The following is a 21511-nucleotide window of genomic DNA, read 5'->3' as shown; positions in this document are numbered from 1 at the left end:
GTCTGTCCCTGTGACATCACCAGGGGCCACCCCTTGGTCTCAGGTTTGGATTCTGAAATCTCAGGGTCAGGGATGCTGCTGATCTGCCATCTTAGAAGTGGTTTTCAGAAGATACTCTGTGAACCTTTTTGGCTAAAGGGTGGGCTATTAATGCCTTGGAGGCCACCCCTTGTAGCCATGGCACTGGATGAGCCAGTGGATCCATGGCACTGGATGATACAAATGGGGAAAGGGATCAATGCTCAGCTGCTTTGATCAATTCCCCCAGGAAGGAAGCTCCTCTTCGTCTCCTTACAAAACATACACAGGCCACATGCTAAATGCGGGTGGATGCTCACATGCATCACTGCATGGTCCATTGACGCTCTCCCTTAAGAGACAACAAGAGTGGTTACATTTTATCAGCCTAGCCTAGAACAGAATAATGATAATATATAATAATAATTTATTATTTCTACGATGCCCATTCGGCTAGGTCTCCTCAGCCACTCTGGGCGACTTCCAACAGAAGGTTAAAAATACATTAAAACATCATTTATTAAAAAGTTCCCTAAACAAGGCTGCCATCAGATATCTTGTAAATGTCAGATAGTTGTTTATTTCTTTGACATCTGATGCGAGGGCGTTCCACAGGGCGGGTGCCACTACCACTACCACAGAAGTCAACAACTCAGTTGCATTCAGTGAAATGGCTACTGATGCAAAAGGGGAAGGCCCAAACCGGACGTCATTCAAATCTATGATAAGCCTGAACACACTCAATTTACTTCTCCAGTCCATTGTTTCTAGAGGAAGTTGGGCTTTTTCAAACAAGAACTCTGCCCAATCTAAAATCAACACTTGGAATAAAAATTCAGCTGTGTTCATAGCTGTAGGGTGGCCAGATTGACGAAAAGGTAAAGGTAAAGGAACCTCTGACAATTAAGTCCAGCCGCAAACAACTCTGGGGTTGCAGCGCTCATCTCGCTTTACATGCCGAGGGAGCCGGCACTTGTCCGCTTCCACAGACAGTTTTTCCGGGTCATGTGGCCATCATGACTAACTCACTTCTGGTGAAACCAGAGCAGCGCACGGAAACGCTGTTTACCTTCCCGCTGGAGCGGTACCTATTTATCTACTTGCACTGTGTGCTTTTGAACTGCTAGGTTGGCAGGAGCTGGGACCAAGCAACGGGAGCTCACCCCGTCATGGGGATTCGAACCTCGACCTTTCAATCGGCAAGTCCAAGTGGCCCAGTGGTTTAACCCACCTGTGTCCAGATGGACTACTACAGCCTTAATAGTTGTGCGGAGGAGGGGATTTGGGCAGGGGTAACTTGTGGTTCAGCACAAGCAACTCGGTAGTGGGAGACCTTCAGAGTATCTAGAAAATCAAATGCATATATCAGGAAGATGGAACCCCAACTGCTCCCAGTCCTAGGTAGGGCTGGACCACCTGGTATATGACCCTCTTCGTGCAAAATGAGAAGATAGTCCAAAGACTTCTAGGGATAGCCTCACACCTCTCATGCCTGCCCATCTTGCAAGCTGCTGTTTGGCCTGGCAGAGGAGATAACTGCGCACCATTTCTGATTTGTTAGATGCCACCCCTGGCACAAATAATACTTTTGTGCTGGGAAAGGCACTTGATATGTAAGGATTGGAGCAAGAGCTGGGGTTGCTTTTTTGGCCTCACAGTGCTATTTCCTGCGCAAATGTTTGCCGGGGGTGTTTAATGCTAGGCCACTTTGACACCATCCTTGCCAATTGGCGCCTATGAAATGAAGCGACACATTTGCGCATACATATATATAGATAGATATGTGGGATCTATGCACCACCGGTCAAATTATACACCTGATTATGCACATGAGCACTTTCAGGAGCAGCTGCAAGGAGGAAAGCAACTGGGAAATGGGGCTGATCTTGTCCTAACATTTGCACTAGCTGGTTCCTTTTTCATGCCGTTCACATGCTACAGTGACTGGTAAAGGAGATTGGTCTTGGCTCGACGGCATTTCTATTTTTCAACACACACTGAGTGCTGGGAAACGATGCCTCTTGGCGGACCGGTTTACCCAGGGCAATTGGACTACACACAAAAGAGCACTCTAGCCTTGACAAAAGGATGCTGTGGCCATGAATTTGTGTCCAAGTGGATGGAACTAATTGGTCCCTAATGCGGGACCATCCATATTGGCTTTTGAGTACGGAAGCACTCCAGGGGACAGTTAACGGTGTGTGGTTATAACTGTGCAATGTTTTAGCCCTACATCAGAATAATTTCAGCCGGATGTGCTCCCCCCACCCCAACCCCCATCCCCACCAGGACTAAGAGCTTTTCCTCTTCCATATACAGCATGAAATCCAAGTCGCAGCAGTAGTGACAGCAACAAGAATGTGGGATGCCAGACTGCCACTGTTTTCAAGAAAAAAGTTTAGATTTGTACAATTTAAACTGATTAAAGCACTCTAGCACTGGTGCAACAAATCCACTTTAAAAACAACAACAGACAACCCAGCAGATTTCTTGTGGTTAGGAAAGTGCACTGGAAAGGAATGAATGATTAATGGGAAGACACATAAACACCCTGCAAGCAAGTCGCGATGGATGCTCCCCAAAGACTGGACTAACTTTTGTTTAAGTTTTGTGCAAGCAAATCAGGATGGATTCTGTATAAGCAGTTCGCCTGGAGGCGCCCATAATTCCCCAGGCAGGCACGAAGGATATCACACACAGAGACCAATGATTTTCAGGTCATAAAAGAAGGGAAATGACCCATCTTTCAGGTCTGTATGTTTTCATGGGATTTTTGTGGACTAAACTTGCAATCCAAAACACATGTACCAGGATGTCAACTAACCAAATTTAATTGGCATATACCTCTGGGTTAAAATGCTTCCGATTGCTCACTGTTCCATGAAAAAAAGAGGAATGGCAAAAACAAAAGCTGCTTGCTTTTGAAGCAAATGCTTCTTTGCTTGGTCCCCGTCCCCCCCATTATTTTCTTCTGCAAGGCATCCACAGCTCTTTAAAGTTCCTGGTGATTATTTGGGGGAATTAAGCGATTTTGCAAATCAGGTCAAATTTGGCTTTCACGATGCATTATTACTAATTTAATTAAAGTGCCTCTTGCCTTGGAAACTTTAAATGCGGAGATTAAAACACACAATCCAAGGACACTACAAAACTGTTAATTAACAGCTAACCTAAATACATGCAGCTTGCATGACACCCTGAAAATGACTAGCCTGAAGCTCTGGCAGACCTACAAGGGAGCAAATCCCAAAGATGGGACCCCTCCAGAGAAACATCTGGCACAAAACAGAGGGTGAACTCAGCTCCAGGGTAATTTGATTGGCTACAGTGGAGAAACACACATGAAGCTTTTCAAGTTGAAGTCTTGACAGCAAGCGCATTCCGGGGGCGCTAGATGTCCATGACATCTTGAGAATTCCAGATCTTCAAAGACATTCTACGATGTGAATTTCAGCCATCTCCTCACCCTGATACCTGTTTTTAACCACCTCAGGAAAATTCAGGTTGCAGAGGATGGCATGTAGACTTCCGACAGTCCTTGTGGTTCCACCTGCAGTCCATAGGATCATTGTCAGTGGTCCTAAGTGACTTCATCCCAGTTTGCATGAAGGAATGATGGAAAGCTGCATGCAACCCGCTGTGGTTTTACAACGCCAGTCAAATAATTGACTGACAGCCTAATTTCAGAAGTCGGTTGGAAGGCCTGTGTGGAGCTTAGCCCTTAGGGTTCCCAAGCCAGTTTTCCTGCTTGCTGAATCTCAAGCCCCATGCTAGGCTTGCCAATTGTGCTTGCCAGTGTTATTATATCAGTGGCTGCTGTGGTATACATGGAAAACATTAGTGCACATCTCTGAAGTCTAGTGTGTGTGCCAGGGAACCACGACTGGGTCCATGCCTCCCTGACACATACCCACTGGGTGTCTGGAGATGTGCAATGCCTTCCCTGTGTTGACTGCTGCAGACAGCAGTGCAAAACTGGTGCAACCATGAAACCCACGATTGCTGCGTAAAAGGTGAAGCAACCGATCTGGCTCCAACCATGAAGAGTAAGAACTTTGACGCAGCCGTGCCTGGTAGGGGTGCTGGATTTATTTGGAAGCCAGCGTTGCTGCTGGAAGGGGGGGGGCAACACCAAAGGGGTGTTTCATGAGCAGAGCACCTAAGCCCCAACAATTGGTGCGCGCAAAAATGGGTCACCTTGTGTCATTGGGACGTCAGATGATGGGAAGGGGTTGGCCCCATCCACCTGTCACACTTGTCCCACGGAGTGTGCGTGGAGAAAAGGATCCAGTCAGATCTCTGGACGAGGGGCTACAAAGAAGGAGAAAGGAACTGCATACAGAGTAGGGCTTTTTATTTTCTGTGACTGTCTCATCTTCCTTATAATATCAAGCTTTGCCCTTGGTCTGTTAGAAGTGCTTCCCACCACCAGGCTGGTTAGGCAGCTTTGTATCTCCAGAATTAATTTTTTTAAGCAGCAACAGCAGCAGACATCCGCTTGCGTTTCCTGTCTCTACGGAACAAGCTCCCGCCTCGGCACTAGCTGTTTTGACATGAGGCCTTTCACAGAAATAATTGAAGAATCTGGGAGGAATCCTGCCCTCCCACTTCCAAGGAAACTCCGTTAGCTGATTCATACTCACTTCCCTTTGGGAAGAATCATTTTGATCGTAGTAATGTAAAGTTTTAGTCAAGCCTATTAGTATGATGCAGCTCATTCTCTCTATTTATCAATAGCTTTATTAAGTCTGTTCCTAAAGGGATGGCGTTGGCTTACACCTCTCATTTTAATTCTTCGCATGAACAGGATTAAACCCACTCATGACAGCATCTTCTGATCCAGCATCAGTAGCTAGGATAGTATACACATTCACCCTGTAATTTGGTGAGCTTAAGGCTATAATCTTAGTATCATGTATATACCATGCTGACTCTCCAAAGTGCTTTACACTTTTAGCACATGGGTGCTTTTTTTTTTTTAGTACATGGGTGCTCAACCACATTGTGATGCTCCTCTGGGCCTTCCTGAATTGTTGGGATGTGTCTTTTGAGCTGGGTGGCGATGCACACCCTTTCCCCACGGTGGCTCTCTGCTGTGTGAGACCATCTCCATGCGTCCACAGGAAAAGTAGAACCGATGAGTGCTCCAAAAGTGGTGGCACTGAATCAGCTGCTTAGTTGAGATATGAACCTGGCTTTGTAGCTCTCACAGTCATCGGACGCCATTGGCACCATCAGCAAGAGTGTCTTTTAAAAAGGAGACTGCAGGCATTGGGGCACCTAATCTGGATCAGGACCCTGGCATGGAGGGTGGGGACACTTTCCCACCATTTTGGCCCCAATCCATATCGAGATTTACACACTTACAACTTACTTTTTTAAAAAAGCATTTTGCAGAATTAATAATTTGTCCAGCCTGGCCCTCAGTTAAATGTTTCATCTATTGGAAGTTGTTGAGTTCATGGGATGAGAAGGAATGAAAGATAATAATAATAATAATAATAATAATAATAATAATAATAATAATAATAATAATGCTGCAATACAGTCGTACCTTGGTTGTTGAACGCCTTGGTACTCATACGTTTTGGCTCTCGAATGCCGCAAACCCAGAAGTGAGTGCTCCGGTTTGCGAACATTCTTTGGAACCCGAATATCTGACAGGGCTTCCGTGGCTTCTGATTGGCTCTAGGAAGCTCTTGCAGCCAATTGGAAGCCACACCTTGGTTTTCAAACATTTTTGGAAGTCAAATGGACTTCCAGAACAGATTCTGGAAGGTACGACTGTAATAATAACAACAGTTGCTGATCTTTTGAAATAAATGTGTGCCCCATGATACAGACTGAGGCTTGCCATCTTAATTTCTGCGTGGGGCCTGTGCATTATTGAGCAAGGTAGTAAGTCTGGGGTTTCCATCCATTAAGATCCTTTTTCGTAAATTACTCCCTCCTCTTCCCTAGACATGACTAATTGTGCATTGATTCCAGCCACCAGCTCTGGCACTTGTTTCCACTGGGTCAACTTGGCATGGGAGGTACTCCACAAACAATAGATTCTTTTTTTAAAAAAGAAAAGAAAAAACACAACAAAAATAAAACCCAGGGGTTGCAAGAAGTGCTTGAACAAAATGGCCTGAGCATCCTCAGCCACCACCAGAGCCAACAAAAGGCGACGTGCTCCCCCCCCCACTCCCCCCCACCTCTCCCCCACCTCCTCGCCTGCCCCCAGGGAGGGCTCCTTTGCCTAATTCCCTTTCCATGCTTCTCCTCGCCTGCATGAGCTTAGCCTTTTCTCTCCTCATTTCCACACTGGAAGCTGGGGAAATGACAACACCGTCCTTTCGAGAGCCTTGTTGTTCTAAGGCAGTTTAATGCGAGACCCGAAAATGTGATTTCTCCCTGCCTTTGTGCGGGGTTAAGTGTGTTAGGGAGGCAGAGCCAGCGTCAGCAGCGCACCCTGGCAGAAGCATGAAAAGGTCAGCTTAGCTCTCCAGTAATCAGCGCCCAATGCCTGCCTGTGTGCCTGAATACGATATCGCCCTGCCCTGCAGTTACAATTAACCCCTGAAGAACCCCAATCTAGCAATGAGCCCCAGCAGAACACATCGCCTGCACCCCCATCCTTTTGAAGGAAACAAGGGCTGCCTTTTCCGAGCCCACTCCCTAAATTAGTCGGGGGGGGTTATAGGAGAGGGCTAGATGATAGCTAAGGATGTGGGGAAAGTCATGAATAATGTAAGTCTCCCTAGACACAGCTGGGTAACTAAGCCTGTGAGCCACTGATACATACAACCTCCTTCCTCTGTCTCTCCCCACTCCCCATAAACAGGGGCCTCCTCCCACACCCGTTTGCACAAGTCACAGTTGGGTTATTTGGCATAATTAGGCTCCATTTTCAAGCACACCTATTGCTAGCAACAGAAGGAAGGGGGTGGCCTTACGGAAAGAGCGAAAGATTGGAGCAGCTCAAGCAATCTATGTCCTATTCCTGGCCGTAACGTAGATTTTCCTTGATGGCCTTTGGCTATTGGTGTAATTCCTCTCCTATGACTGCTTCTCACTAATAAAATTAAAATAACATCTCCTTACAGTGCAGGGGAAGTTTTCTAGAGACACATTTGTTTTTTATATGTCTAGACCTGACCTACCAAAGTGCCATCTATGGTATTACACTCAGGCACAAAACTAGTTTATGCCAGTACAGCAAATGGGCCTTTGAAAAATGGACCCGGCAAAATCAATAATGATAAAGGTAACATTAAAAAGGAGTAGGATTAATACCCCAAGCCCATGTTTAGTAGGAGGGCAGGGAGGACAAAGAAGGGACTGGAGCCAAGATAGACATGCTGACATGTTAACATGACCAATTAAGTGAATTAAATGAAAAAGAGCAGTTTTGATGAAATCTGACCATCAGGCCAAATCCTGATGAAGATGAGTGAGTTGTGGCTTGGGCAAAGCCTGTTAAGACTCCAAATAACACTGGGAACAATTTTCCATCTTACAACAAGGGGGGGACTGATGTTTTCAGTGCCTAGGTCTGAGGCAGCATCTAAGAGCCAGCTAGAATAATATCAGTTTGGCCATGGGGGATCAACTTGTTTTTAAGAGAAAACTCCAAAGCATTCAATTATGTGTACCTGAGCCGTGAGAGAGAGGGAGTCAAGACCTTGAGAAAGGCAGCTGATCCATAGGCTTAGAGATGCATTTAATGGACATGTCTAGCATGGGATTCTTAAAAGAAGAGGAGCTGGGGTTGAATATATGACCAGATGTCATGTCTTCTGTCCCAGAAGCCTTTAACTCTCAAAGCCAGATGTGCAAAGGCTGTTATTGGGCAAGGGAAAGACAGCCCGATTAAGCTCAGAGCCACTCTCTTCATTACTACTTCCTCTTTAAGGCTGAGCCCTGACATCCTAAACAATTCCGAGGCTAAGTTCTAGTTGGCATTCAAACATATTACAAAAAACCTAATGGGTTGGCACTTTCTTTTTGCATTTTGCTAGCAAGGCAGCTTGCAAAAGTAACTCCGCCTTGCCATGGTTTGCAGGTGGGAAAGCTGAGGTCTGGGAGATGGGAGACTTGTTGGCATATGCTTGAGGGCAATAAGCCATCATTGCCATCACGGTATCCCTAAGCCAATTTAAAAGGAACTCCCTTCAGCATGGCAACAAGAGTAGATTCTTCCCATGCCGCTCAGTTCCTTGCTGGGAAGGCCAGAATGACAGATAGCCATGGACAGTTGCACCAAATCTCAGAACAAAATCTCCCCACCTCCAGTCTGCAGCCAGGGCACTTTTTGGTGCTGAGCATCCTAAACCACTGTGCCAGAGACCCACAAGCCCTGTGGAAACTGTGGTAGTCATTATGCTGCTTCCAGCTAGTCCAGGCTAGTCCAATGGAAGGCTGGGAGATTTAAAATCAACAGAGGAGCATGGTCTGAACAAAACAGCAACCGTGCCTCAGAAATCCTGCACTAGGTGGTATCCTTTTCTCTGGGCAACCCTTAACCTGCTTCCTCCCTCTTCCCACCCAATTCCAATTAAGTTCCACAACTGTGGGGAAAGCTCCTAGGAAGGCAAAGCTCTCCAGGCTACATCACTTGTTGCAACCAAACCCAGACGCAGATTCTCCTCTTGCAAAGGCCTTGCTGGAACACACTCTACAGTTAGTGAGCTGTTTCCAGCACTGAACAAAAGAAAGCCAAGAAAAGAGCAGGGAAGCCACTCCAGCCATTCCCCCCGTTTTTTAATCCTCCCCGCAACAAGCAGGTTTGTCTCAGCCCATTTGCATCCGTTCTCCCTTCCTTTGTGTGCACTTTATCTAATTTAGATTGTAAACTCTTCAGGGCAGGAACCTGGCTCTGCCTAATAAATTATGAAATGAGTCTGCCACGAGATAATAGCGAGCAATCAAATCTTGCCTTTTTGGTAGCCCACTGAGCTATTACGCCCTAAAGGAAGCAGGGGAAAAATAAATAAAAGATCCACCAGCATAATTACCATCAAAGTCTCTCCCCATCCCCCTTAACCTCCACCCCTGGCATAATGGTCCAGTACTGAGAGTCTGGCGCCATTTAACACGGCTAAAAGGCTGGCCCAGTTGTCATAAGTCAAGGAAATGCCACAGTCACCAAAAGCACTGAAACTGCCTTTACCTGTGACGGTCACCAGCATGGAGGCCACCAAAGGACGATTGTTGTCCAGCTTGCGACTCAGCCGAAGTTCCCCACTAGTCTGGTTGACAATCAACAAGTGCAGCTCATTTCCTCGTTCAAAGGTGTAGAACAGTCTGTCAGATGCATCTGGGTCATACGCAGGGATCTTCCCTATAACCCCAGAAGGGAAGGTGTTGGATTTGTTGGAGACGTAGTTGTTAAAGAGAATCTGGAAGTTTTTAAGGATGGGGCTGTTATCATTCTGGTCAATGAGCTTGATGTGGACTGTGGCTCTGCTGACTAGGGGGGCAGAGGTGGCCTGGACTACAATCACATACTCTGCCTTGCTCTCATAGTCCAGGTCAATCAGGGCTGTGAGCTCACCCGAAAATATGTCCATCTGGAAAATTTCAGGGATGTTGCCTTCCACAATCTGATACATGATCTGTGCATTGGGCCCTTCATCTGGATCAACAGCTGTAATCTGAGCCACCACAGAGCCCACAATGCTATTTTCCTTCACTAAAACCTCGAACTCTTCAGCTGGGAAGACAGGAGCATTGTCATTCACATCTTGCACGGTGACTTGAATGTGGACAGGTGTCCTCTGGGGAGGGATGCCTCTGTCCACGGCATAGGCAGTGAGTTCGTAGACTGGGATGCTCTCCCGGTCCAGCCTGCGGACAGTGCGGATAATCCCAGACGTGGGTTCTATTGTGAAATCTCCATCCCCATCATCCCCATTCTGGAAGGTGTACTGCACTCGTCCGTTGGCATGGGCATCCCGGTCTGTGGCGGAGATCTGGAGCACGCTGGTGAAGGGAGGGCTGTCTTCCGAGATGATGCCTTGGTAGTGAGCGCTAACAAACTGAGGGGCATTGTCATTGACATCATTCACCATGATTTCTACATAGGTGGTGTCTGCTTTCTGAGGGATGCCGTTATCTTTGGCTGTAATGGCCAGGGTGTAGGTCACTTGGTCCTCGTAATCCAACTGTGCTTGCAATGTGATGGCACCAGTGTCTGCATCAATGCGGAACTGAGGAATGTTGTCTTCCAAGTAGTAGGTAATCCTGGCATTTTCCCCTACATCATCATCAGTGGCACTGATCACCACCACAGTGCTGCCGACAGGGCGGTCCTCGTTAACACTTACTGAGTAATGGGCGCTCTGGAACACTGGCCTGTGGGTGTTGGCATCAGTGATGTTGATATGGACATGACAAGTGTCATGCAAAGTCCGGTCAGAGGCTGTCACTGTCAGCACAAAGCGCCTCTCCTGCTTGTAATCCAGGGGCAAAGAGAGGGTGATTAGTCCCACTCCTGCCTGGGTACTGATGGCAAAACGGTTCCGGGTGTTTCCACCTGTTACCTGATAGCTGATGGCACTGTTCACATCCCGGTCAATTGCTGTGACACTCAGAACACTGGTCCCCACAGAAGCATCTTCGTTGAGACGGATAAAATATTCTTTCTGGGTAAATTCAGGCCGATTGTCATTTACATCCATTACAGTGATGGTGACACTAGCAGAGGCAGACAACGCTGGGGAGCCGTGATCCCGGGCCTCTACTCCAAAGAAGTAGTGCTCCACCGTTTCTCGATCCAAGGGGCCGCTCACAGTAATCCACCCAGTGGCACTGTTCACCACAAAGGGGGTGTCAGATGAGACCCCAGTGAGTTTGTACTCCAGGCGAGAGTTCTCTCCATAATCTGCATCCACAGCCTGGATGTGGATCACCGAGTGGCCAAAAGGGGCATTTTCTAACACTGATATTTGAAAAGGGGTGCTGACAAAGATGGGAGCATGATCGTTGATGTCCACTACTTGGATGCTGATCATGCCTGTGTTGTTGGACAGAGGGGGCCGCCCTGCATCCTGGGCACGTATCCTCAGTGCATATTCCCGCTCAACCTCAAAATCCAAAGGTGCCACTACCTGTATTTCCCCAGTCACACTGTCAATGGAAAACTGGCCCCTGCTGTTCCCACTGATGATGTTATAATGAACTAAAGCATTATTGTCTTTGTCCAAGTCAGTGGCAGTAACTCTCAAAATTTCCGAGTGGGGTCTGATATCCTCTCTTACCTGGACTATGTACCGCTTCTCACTGAACTGTGGGACATTGTCATTCTCATCAAGGACTGTGATATAGACTCTAACTGTGGCCGATCGAGGGCCAGGCTCCTTACCTTGATCATTTGCCTCCACCACTAAAGAATATTTCTCCATTTTCTCCCTGTCCACTTGCCCACTGGTGGTGATCAGCCCTGACCGGGAGTCTATTTCAAAGACAGAGTGAGCTGCTTGCTCATTTACAAAACGATATCTGATGTTGGCATTGGGTGGGGAGTCCACATCTGTGGCCCTCAGCTGTAAGATAGGGTAGCCCTCTTCAACATTTTCTCGGATAGTCTCTCTGTACTCACTCTGCTCAAATACTGGATTGTGGTCATTCCTGTCTGCCACTGTAATGGCAACCATGGTGGTGGCAGAAAGACGGGGAACACCGTGATCCACCGCGGTCACTCGAAAGTAGTGCAGGTCCATATTTTCTCTGTCCAAAACTTCAGTGGTGGTGATGAGGCCATTTTGGGAATCAATACTAAACAACTCCAGGGACCTGCTGTTCATCAGGGCATCCATGGAATAGAGCAGGCGCCCACCTTCTCCTGAATCGGGGTCTTGGGCTGCCATCGTGATCACAGGGGTCCCGGGAGGCTGGTTTTCGGCCACTTGGACCTGGTAATTATACTGAGGGAAGAGCGGGTGGCGATTGGCTGCTCTCCGAGTCCTTAGCAAAGGGAGCAATGCCCCGTCTCTCCTCCGTTTCTTGGCACACGAGGAATGGGTTAGCTCATTCTGCATAGTTGGGTGAGTAGGTTTTAGCGGCAGGTAGGGAAAGAAGTCTGGAGTGGAGGGACTCCTAAAACCCACGCCGAAACAAAGAGTTTGTAAACAGCCTTTGGTGGAGTCGAGCGGGTGGAAGAGAAGGCAGAGCTCCGGCTTCCTCCGTTCTCCGTCTGGGTGGGCGCCCAGCGAGACGCCGGGAGCTGTCCTGCGCGGCGGTGGTGCTGAAACAGCTCCTGCCCAGCCTCTCCCTCCCCAAAGCTGGAGGCAGCATTGCTCCTGGCCGGCTCCGCAGCACTCGCCGCCGGCACAGCGACGGGAAGCCCCCGAGTGCCCCGCTTGCCCCGCGCGGAGCTGGAGGCAGGTCAGCAAGGCGAGCCATCCGCAGAAGGGCGAGCGGGAAAAAGAAGCAAGGCGCATTCTCGAGAGCCAAAGGGGCTTCGCCGGCGTCGCGGCTCCTTTCGTCGCTCTTGCGCCGGATCTCAGCAGCCCACGCGGGTCCGTGTCGTTCCACACGCGGGGAAATCTCTGCCCGCAGAGGCGCACTCGCCGGCTCCGGGTGTGGAGACCCGATGCGCGCAGGCGGGATTGGGATGGGGCCGCCCGGCTAGTCTCTCTATAAGCTCCATTGTCCGGCTTTCCGACGCCGGGCTTGCAAGGGCTGGAGGAGGTGCCCGCCTGCTCCCAGTCCGCCCCGAGCCTGGCTCGCTGGAGAAGGCATTCCCGGATAGTCCGGTGGCACCACCACGCCGGGCGTGGGGGATCCGGAAGAAGTGCGGAAGCGTTTATAATCCACAAGCAGCGGGAGCAGCTGCCCCACGCCCCCGGGGCGCTCGCTGGACGCCGGCTCCTCTTCTTATCCGGCGGTGGGGTCACGTAGCCAGCCCAGGAGGCACTGCCGGCGCCCGGCGGGGGCTGAGAGAAGGTGCCGTCGCAGCCCCAGCCGCCCCCTCGGGCACTGGCTACAGAGGAGGCTCCCCACCGTCCCCCGACGAGAGCGCAGCAGCGCAGCTCGCAGCTCGGCCCTTCCGGCACAGCCAAGCGGGCGCAGCCCAAGCCCCCTCTGTCCGACGGCTCCCCCAGGCTGAGGGGAAACAAAGGGAGGAGAAGGAGCAGCAGCAGCCCCAGGCGGCGGCACTGGCGAGGACGGCGGCGGCGGCGGTTTGGTAGTCCCGGCTGCTGCTGCTGCCGCCGTTCAGCCATGGTCCCTCGGCCCCTTCCCCGCCCCCCTGCCCGGGCCTGGCGCTGCTCCGGCCCCGCCTCGCCTCTGGCTCTGCCCCCTTCTCCGCCTGCGCCGCCGCCGCCACCACCATCTATCTAGAAGCGGCGGCGGCTCCTGCCTTCCCTGCGGGCCTGGCTGCTCCGTGGCGGCGGCGGCAGCATCGCCTCCTCCCGCAGCCCCAACATGGCTCCCGGCTGCCCCGATGGTCCGCTCCGCCCTCCCTCCCACTCCCTGCCGTGGTAGCGCCCACCCGTCTGGCGTAGGCGGCTGAAGCCACCGCCTCCGCCATCTTCGCTGTGGGCAGGTGGGATCGGAAGGGAAGGGGCTGGAGGAGGAAGAGGAGGAGGAGGGGTCGTCTGGCTGAGGCTGGCGGAAGGTCTCGTCGGGGCTGGAAGGGGGCGTGCCCGCCGCGACGCCGAGCTTGGCTAAGCGCTCCGAGGGCGCCGAGAGCTGTCCGACGTGCTGATCTAGAACTATGCTTTGGGCTGTTTAGGAAATAGGTGGGGTCTCCGCTGGAGTCGTTTGGGGAGAATTAGATGGGGTAGAACGCGCCATCAAGACGCTGGTGTAGAGGCAAGGAGGGGACTGTTTTGAGAACTCGATCTCATTGCTTTGGCCCTAGGGGCATATGTTCAAAGTTCTCACAATGCAAGGTTATCCTGTAGCACAATCTAAATAGTTTTGTGTACACACACAGGTACGGTGAAGTGGGTACCCACCTGTTTAATGCAGGCATGTAAAAGGTAAAGAAGGTTAAGGTAAAGGACCCCTGGATGGTTAAGTCCAGTCAAAAGTGACTATGGGGTGCAGTGCTCATCTCACTTCAGGCCAAGGGAGCTGATGTTTGTCCACAGCTTTCCGGGTCATGTGGCCAGCATGACTAAACCGCTTCTGGCACAATGGGACACATGACGAGTGCCAGAGTGCACAGAAACACCATTTGCCTTCCTGCCACAGAGGTACCTATTCATCTACTTGCACTGGTGTGCTTTTGAACTGCTAGGTTGGCAGAAGCTGGGACAGAGCAACAGGAGCTCACCCCCTCACGTGGATTTGAACCACCAACATTCCTATCAGCAAGCCCAAGAGCCTCAGTGGTTTAGATCACAGCGCCACCCGCAGGCATATGGGCATTATGCACCAGGTTAGTAATTGAAATGAATCAGCTGAGTAGTTATTTTCTCCAGATTAGAGCAGAGAACAATGGTTAGATGGTATATGCTGTTTACTTTTATTTAAAAAGAAAAAAGGCACCAGCTATTTTTTCTATCCCAACAAAAGTAGTTCCAGACTACTTTTTAAAATATCATTAGTCTATAAGAAATGAGACATTCAGGCTAACTGATCTGCCACCAGATCCCATGCGTGTTTGTTCAAAAGTAAATCCCACCAAGACCAATGAGGTTTGTAGCCATATGTGAGTGCTTAGGACCAAAGACTTAATTAGATCTCCATTCATTAAGAGCATTCAATGAAGCTTGGTGCGCTCCTGGCCACAGTGAAGCAAGTTGTTTCTACAGGATTAGAATATGTTGCAGGGGCCAGGGGAATGAAAGATCTAGAGACAAATTATACGACACTGGAAGATTATAAGGATGCCAAAATTAGCATAGCTGCTGAAGATGACGGTGGCAAGATGTTTGGGGGAAGGGTCATGTAGAATGAGGACCGGAGGGGCAGGATGAGGAAGGTAACCTCACTGGAGGGCAGCAAAGAATAAAGCTACAGGGAGTGTGTTGGGAATAAAGGACTCCTAGTCAATGAATTGAGCTCCCGTTGCTCTGTCCCTGCTCCTGCCAACCTAGCAGTTCAAAAGCACGTCAAAGTGCAAGTAGATAAATAGGGAAGGTAAACGGTGGGAAGGTAAACGGTGTTTCCGTGTTTGCCAGAAGCGGCTTAGTCATGCTGGCCACATGACCCGGAAGCTGTATGCCGGCTCCCTCGGCCAATAAAGCGAGATGAGTGCCGCAACCCCAGAGTCGGTCACGACTGGACCTAATGGTCAGGGGTCCCTTTACCTTTACCTTTAGTCAATGAATTATAGGATATGGGGCAGCCCCAAACTTATTTGACAGCACAGCAGCAATTAAACACCAGTTTCTTATTCAACAGCTCAGGGAGTTTTCTTTTGAATAAGCAAACAAAACTGGACTATGACTCCCAGCACCCTGATCATCAGCCATGGTAGTTGGGCTTGTGAGAACTGAAGCTCAGCAACCTCTGGTGGAAAAAAGTTTCTCCAGCCCTGATCAAAATGATGCTTCACCTGCTATACTTAGGACACCTGCCTTCCTGTTTGCCATGTGCCATTTTCTTTCATTTGATCATTTCCCCTTGCCATCCTGCTCCTTTCCCTTTTCTCCCTCCCCTCCTATCCTTGCTTTTGGTTAACCAATGTGGAAAAGATATGAAATCCATTCCTTGGGGCACCAGTCGTTTCCCTTTGACTCTTCCCTTCCCAGCAGTTGGGATGACCTGCTGATTTAGTCTAAGTCTCCCAAGCTGACCTCCCCCCCCCCATCCCATCTCCCTCAACATGCATTTTTAATGCATCAGTGGTGGGGAATTAACACCTCCTCAGGAAATTCAGTTTTTAATTAAAATGGGGAACCAGGAAATTGATGGTGGACTGACATGCTCTTACTGCTGATTGAAGACACGAAACATAGCTTTGGCTTCCTCTTGTTTTGTCCACCCCCCACCCCCACAATGTCATGCTGCTCATAAAAATCCCCAATCAAGGGAGATGAGGTACAACACTTCTGACAGGGTGCAGATCGGCTGTCTGCCAAATGTCATTATACACAATAGTGCTGGAGGAGATGAAATAGATGGCTAACTTTCTTTTAACTCTGCCTCCCTAATAAAATTGCTGAGGAAAAGAAATATTGCTTCATTGAAGAGGTGCGGGCTTGCAGTCCATCATCCCAGGTCTTTGGATGTGATGGCTAGGACTGAAGGGAGTTGGTGTCCAACAGGAGACCCCAAAAACAGTAGCAGCAGTCTTGGTGAAGTCCAGAACATGACACCAACATGCATATGTGTGTGCTGTCCTTTATATGATTGGACACAAACCTGCCATATGTTCACCACAATTGGCTCAGGCAGAATGCTTTGTTGCACCTTCATGTAAGAGCAAGAAGTCCCATGGACATGGTCCTATCGTGGTCACCTCTGTCTGTAATACTGTGCTATTGGCTGCCTTGTTTGGTAGGCTGGACCAGGGGTAGTCAGTGTGGGGCACTTCAGGTGGCATTGGACTCCAACTTCCAACAGCATAGCCAACAACCTGGGTGGATGAGAACTGTAGACCAGCAACATTTAGAAGGCACCATGTTGGCTACCCATGAGCTAGAGGAGAGGGAAAAAATGCTCCAAGGCACAAGGAAGCTGTATATGTACTGCTGTGGTATGCAGGAGACAAGCCCGGGACCATGCATGAAATATGTGAAGGCATTTCACCCCTCCCACTCTCCTAAGTGTAAATAGCAGTGATGGGAGAGCTGTCATCAGGACCAAAACCAGGAAGCATGGGGAGTGGGTTAACTCTCTGTGCTGCAGTCTCAGTTAAATTGTCCTCAAGCTCAGGAGGTTCCATTGATTCTAAGGAGTGCTTCCTTTCCAGGATGAATATCAGCTTCAAAGAGAGGCAGTCCCCCCACCCCCCGCAAACCCCACCCAAATAAACTACTGCTAGAATACCATAGTGCTGGGATAGGTGGCATTTCTGGTTTAGTAGGTAATTTCAAGTGAGATCCTTGGATGCTGAAGACCAGTGCAGGGGAGCTTGTGGTCCTCCTTATATTGTTGGATTTTAACTCCTCCCCCCCCCCAGCCATATTTCGTGGGACTGAAGGGAGCTGAAGTTCCCCAGTCCTGCTGAAAACTGTGGTAGGGAGGCTTGTTGTAACTGAGCCCATCTTACACACGACACAAATGCAAACACATGGAATGACAGAGATGTGGTTATTCAAGAACGTGGCCTCGAGTTGTGGCATTCTTCATGGATGTTGCCTTGGGCTTTAATTACCAATGGGGATGAGTATTAGTTCACCAAATCCAAATCCTGGTAGAGGGGAAGGCTTATTATAAAACACCAGAATGATTACTTTGAGTAAAATGTTTAAAATCCATAACATTCCAATGGCTAGAGAGGATAAAATTGTCAAAATTTTAACATGGACTAACAGGTTTAAATTGCTCATCTCTATGGATGCAAAAATAGATGGAAGCAAGGAATATTATTGTTGCCATATAAGGAGACAGTACTGGGGATGTAACAGGCGGCCTGGAGGCCTAAATGCAACAGGAAAAACTAGTATACAAATGGTATTGGCAATATGCCTATGATGGGAGACCAAACATAGACACACGTTCACTGGTTACCCTGAACCCCATGTGGTCAAGCAGCCTGGCTTCTCCTTGAACCTCCCCCCACCCACTACCATGGCTAAGAACAGAAAAATGACTAAAATGGTTTTGTATTCCCTTTAGGTTCCTGACTAGACCTGAAATGGGCCAGCACAGAGAAGAGGCAAGGGGACAGGGTAGAAGAGGGAGGAAGGAGATGCTTGCTGGAGTTGAAGTATTCCTGGGTCCTGGAGTATTCCATGAAATCCTGGCAGACTGAACCTCATGGCCCATTGGGGACAAGAACTTAAGGAATGGGTTCCCAAAACAAAAGGCCAGCAAGGTTGACAGGAGAAGGGTGGAATTTGCAAAATAAAATGTATGTATGCTAAGTAGCTGGAAGTAGGCTACTTTAAGTTTCTGGCCGCAGAACAGTATGCAGCAGCCTTAAGTAGCAGAAGAAAATTGAATAGGGAGACCCTGAGCGCCAACTGCAAAAGCACCCAGTGCAAAGAGAGTTGTGTACAAAAGCAAAGAGGAAATGGAGAATCCTAAACTTAAGAAATGCAAATAGCTAGGGTTTCCATATTTCAAAAAGTAAAAACCAGGACTTGCTTGCTCATTGAGAAGGTGCTTTTGTTTGCCCAAATACAGCCCCATGTCTGGGTTGGTGATGTGCACAGGAACTGGGTACATACATCTGAAGCACCTTCTCTTCTCAGACAATGAAGGCAAGTTTATCTCCTATTAGGGAGGATACCTAGTGGGAGCCAAGATGAGCTTCCTCTGTCATGCTTACAAAAGCCACACAGTTTGCAGAGTGAAGCTCGATGTTGTGGAGTTCAGGGGCACGCTCAGGGTGCCAGGAGGCCTGAGAACCTTGGTAACAGGCTGGATTCCAATGACCTTTTGTAACCAAACAGAGCTTGATTGTAGCCCGGAATTACATCTATGTTCTTTGCTAAGAACCACAAACCCACAGATTCTCCCATGAACATATGGCAGTTTGAAATACTTCCTTCCAAATGGTAACATGGCCAGGGCAGGAATTAGATTTCAACTGGGGAAATCAGGAGTATGTGTTTAGGAGGAAGAGTAAACCCCCATTTCTTGCAGGAATAGAAGGGACTTGAGTTTCATGTACATTAATGGATGACCCAGGTCACAGTGACAAACACATTAGCTTTCACCTACTTTCTCCCCTTGCTTGAGAGTCGATCTCAGTTAATCACTAGATCCGATGACTCCAATGCGAGGAGGCTAATTATGCATTGCACTGAGCTCAGGGTTTGGTTACATCAGATATTTCCCGGAATCGGCAGTCAGACAAATTACAGTCTGAACATACCGCCTTTTTCAGACCCTGGCTCCTCGTATAGGATTTTCTCTGCTCTTCTAGAGCTTGCACGAACAGCTCATTTGCTGTGTGTTAGTAATACAAAATATGACAAAAAGGCACTGAGTGGAAATCAATGGTACGAAAAAAGCTGCATTTCCTGGGCTGCCACTCAGGAAGCTGAGATTTTGAGAAATCTTTTTGATGTATGAAAAATCTAATGCTCCAGTGCCTCGTGGTTTGTTCTAGGTTTTGAGAGCATTTTTATTTTTTTAGGAATCTAGTCTTGTTTTTTTAAAATAGTTTTGTGCCTGAGGCTTCAGCCTGATGCACATTGACAGCCCTCCGTACAACTTGCTGAGTCAACATACAGAGGATTGAGTTGTAACTTTTTGCCTCTGTCCTTCATAAAGCTTTTTGATTACTGCAGGACTATTTCCAAAAGGTCTTCTGCCATGTCTTGCATGATGGTCCTTTGACTCTTGGTCACATACATGGCAGTCCAGACATTTGGGAGAAGACCAATCAAGCGAGGTTGGTCAGAGGAGTGTCTGTGCAGAAATCGCTAGCCTTTGCATGGCTGGAATGTAGGCCACTGTACAAAAAGTAAGGGTTACCTCTGTTGCTCTGCCCATGTTTGCCTATGGTCTCATCCATCACAATCATGTGCCCCAGAAGGCAGTTCCACATGTGGCAATGTAAGCCCATGATCTGAGAAAGGTTCCCTCACTCTTGCTGTAGGGAGTGACCATAGATCTGTGACAGAGTACATAGTAATTTTAAAACATTTTTTAAAAAGGTATTGTTATGGGTTTGTAGGGGGCAAGGATCCCCTAAAATTCCTGGGTTCCAAGTTTCCCCCATAATTTCTGAAATTAGTAAATGTGGAGTTTGATCAATGGATTTTAGCAAGGCCTAAAAAATAAGTCAAGGCAGCTTCCTCAAGATTGATTGATTGATTGATGGATTGATTGGATTACTATACCACCCTTCATCATAAGATCTCAGGGTGGTTCACAGAATAAAATACAGGATAGAAACAAGTAAGTAAGTAAAACAAAAAAAACCCCCCAATACAATAACACCTCCCCTTCCCACAGACACATTTAAAAGTAGTATATTAATCAGCCAAATGTCTGGCTGAAGAGGAATGTTTTTGCCTGGCTCCTAAAATATATATAAGGAAGGGGCCAGGTGACCCTCCCTGGGGAGAACATTCCACAAATGGGGGGGGGGCACTGCAGAAAAGGCCCGTTTTCATGTTGCTACCCCCCCCCCAGACCTCACATGGAGGAAGCACACAAAAATGTGGCTGAGAGATGTGCTATCAAAGAACAGAACAGGTGATGAGAGAGTCATTACCTTGACAAAAGGTGGACCATTCATCATCAGACAAGAAGAGGAGTAGAGTCCCTCCCCCAGCTGTGTGTTAGTTAGCAAAAATACAATAGCAGACCTGGGAGGGAGCCAGGGTTACAAGGGGGTGTGATGTCACTGCAGGGGAAAAAAGTATCCTCTTTGCATGAGGCTTGGGTTGCATTTTAGCAAGCGTTTGGGGGAAGAAAGATGGGCCCCTGTGCGATGCAGAATGCTGGATGGACATGCTGTGACACAGATATGGTGCTTTGGCTGCCTTCAATGTTGTGCAGTTGTGGGAAGCAAGCTCCTCTTAAGATGTGATGCTTGGTCCCCTCTCTCTACCCTGACAGGTGTAAATACATGTGAATAAACCATATTTCATAAAGACACTACGGTCTGCACTGTGCCTCTTCTCCTCCCCCCAAAGGAAACACAAACCCTGGTTAAGTGCCAAGACCCCTGGAATCCCGCATTGCCCGGTAGAGATTGGGGTGGCCAGTAAGAGTATAAAGTCCTTCTAGTTAAAAGTGGGCAACTGAGCACATGTAACAGTAACTCTCAGGATTGCAGGCACAACGTTTTGAAGTTTGCATGTCTCATCTGCTTAATTAGGAGAGAAGGACATGCAAAGAAGAAGAAGAAAGAAATATGATAGCTGAAATCAACAGGTTTAGGTTATATGGCTGGTTTACATATTGAAGCCTGACAGGCAATCCTAACTAGGAGTTCAAATGAATTGCTCAGAAATAGGTGTGGCTTGTTTCATTACACATTTGGTGAACAAAGGATAGGTTGCACTGGGGCAGGGGTCTGCAACCTTTAAGACAAAAAGAGCCACTTGGACCCGTTTCCGAAGAAAAAAAAACCTGGGAGCCGCAAAACCATTGCGACATTTAAAGCATGCGCGCCGCTGCCCTCCGATCTGACAGCGGGCGGTAAGGTGACGTCGGGACGGTGCGTGACTAACGTACGCACCGCCCCCATGCAACGTCACAGCCAGTACAGCGCCCGCCACAGTGGGGAGTGTTGGGGCGCACAATGCGCCTCCTCCCCTCACTAGTATCCGCCCGGAACCGCGGCAAAGGTGTAAAAGAGCCACATGCGGCTCCAGAGCTGCGGGTTGCAGACCCCTGAACTGGGGGCTTAAAAACCACTGAGCTGATGGAGATATGCACACCGCACAGAGGACTCCTTTTGCAGACAAGATGGTTGCGGCAT

General features: G+C 48.6%; 1 protein-coding gene across 1 annotated transcript in view; it reads right to left on the bottom strand.

Moving 5' to 3' along the window:
• Positions 1–13257, bottom strand: part of CELSR3 (cadherin EGF LAG seven-pass G-type receptor 3) — a 90504-nt gene extending 77247 nt beyond the window's left edge. Inside the window, exon 1 of the mRNA XM_083489075.1 lies at positions 9176–13257. Within this exon, the coding sequence (XP_083345201.1) occupies positions 9176–13229 (4054 nt within the window). The 5' untranslated portion in view covers positions 13230–13257. The remainder of the gene's footprint in view (positions 1–9175) is intronic.
• Between the last annotated feature and the right edge of the window lie 8254 nt (positions 13258–21511).

This window comes from Podarcis liolepis (assembly GCF_965112155.1).
Source record: "Podarcis liolepis genome assembly, chromosome: 2".
In the NCBI taxonomy this organism is placed as follows: Eukaryota; Metazoa; Chordata; class Lepidosauria; order Squamata; family Lacertidae; genus Podarcis; species Podarcis liolepis.
Note: the sequence above shows the minus strand (reverse complement) of the source record. Positions and strands in the feature narration are given on the sequence as shown.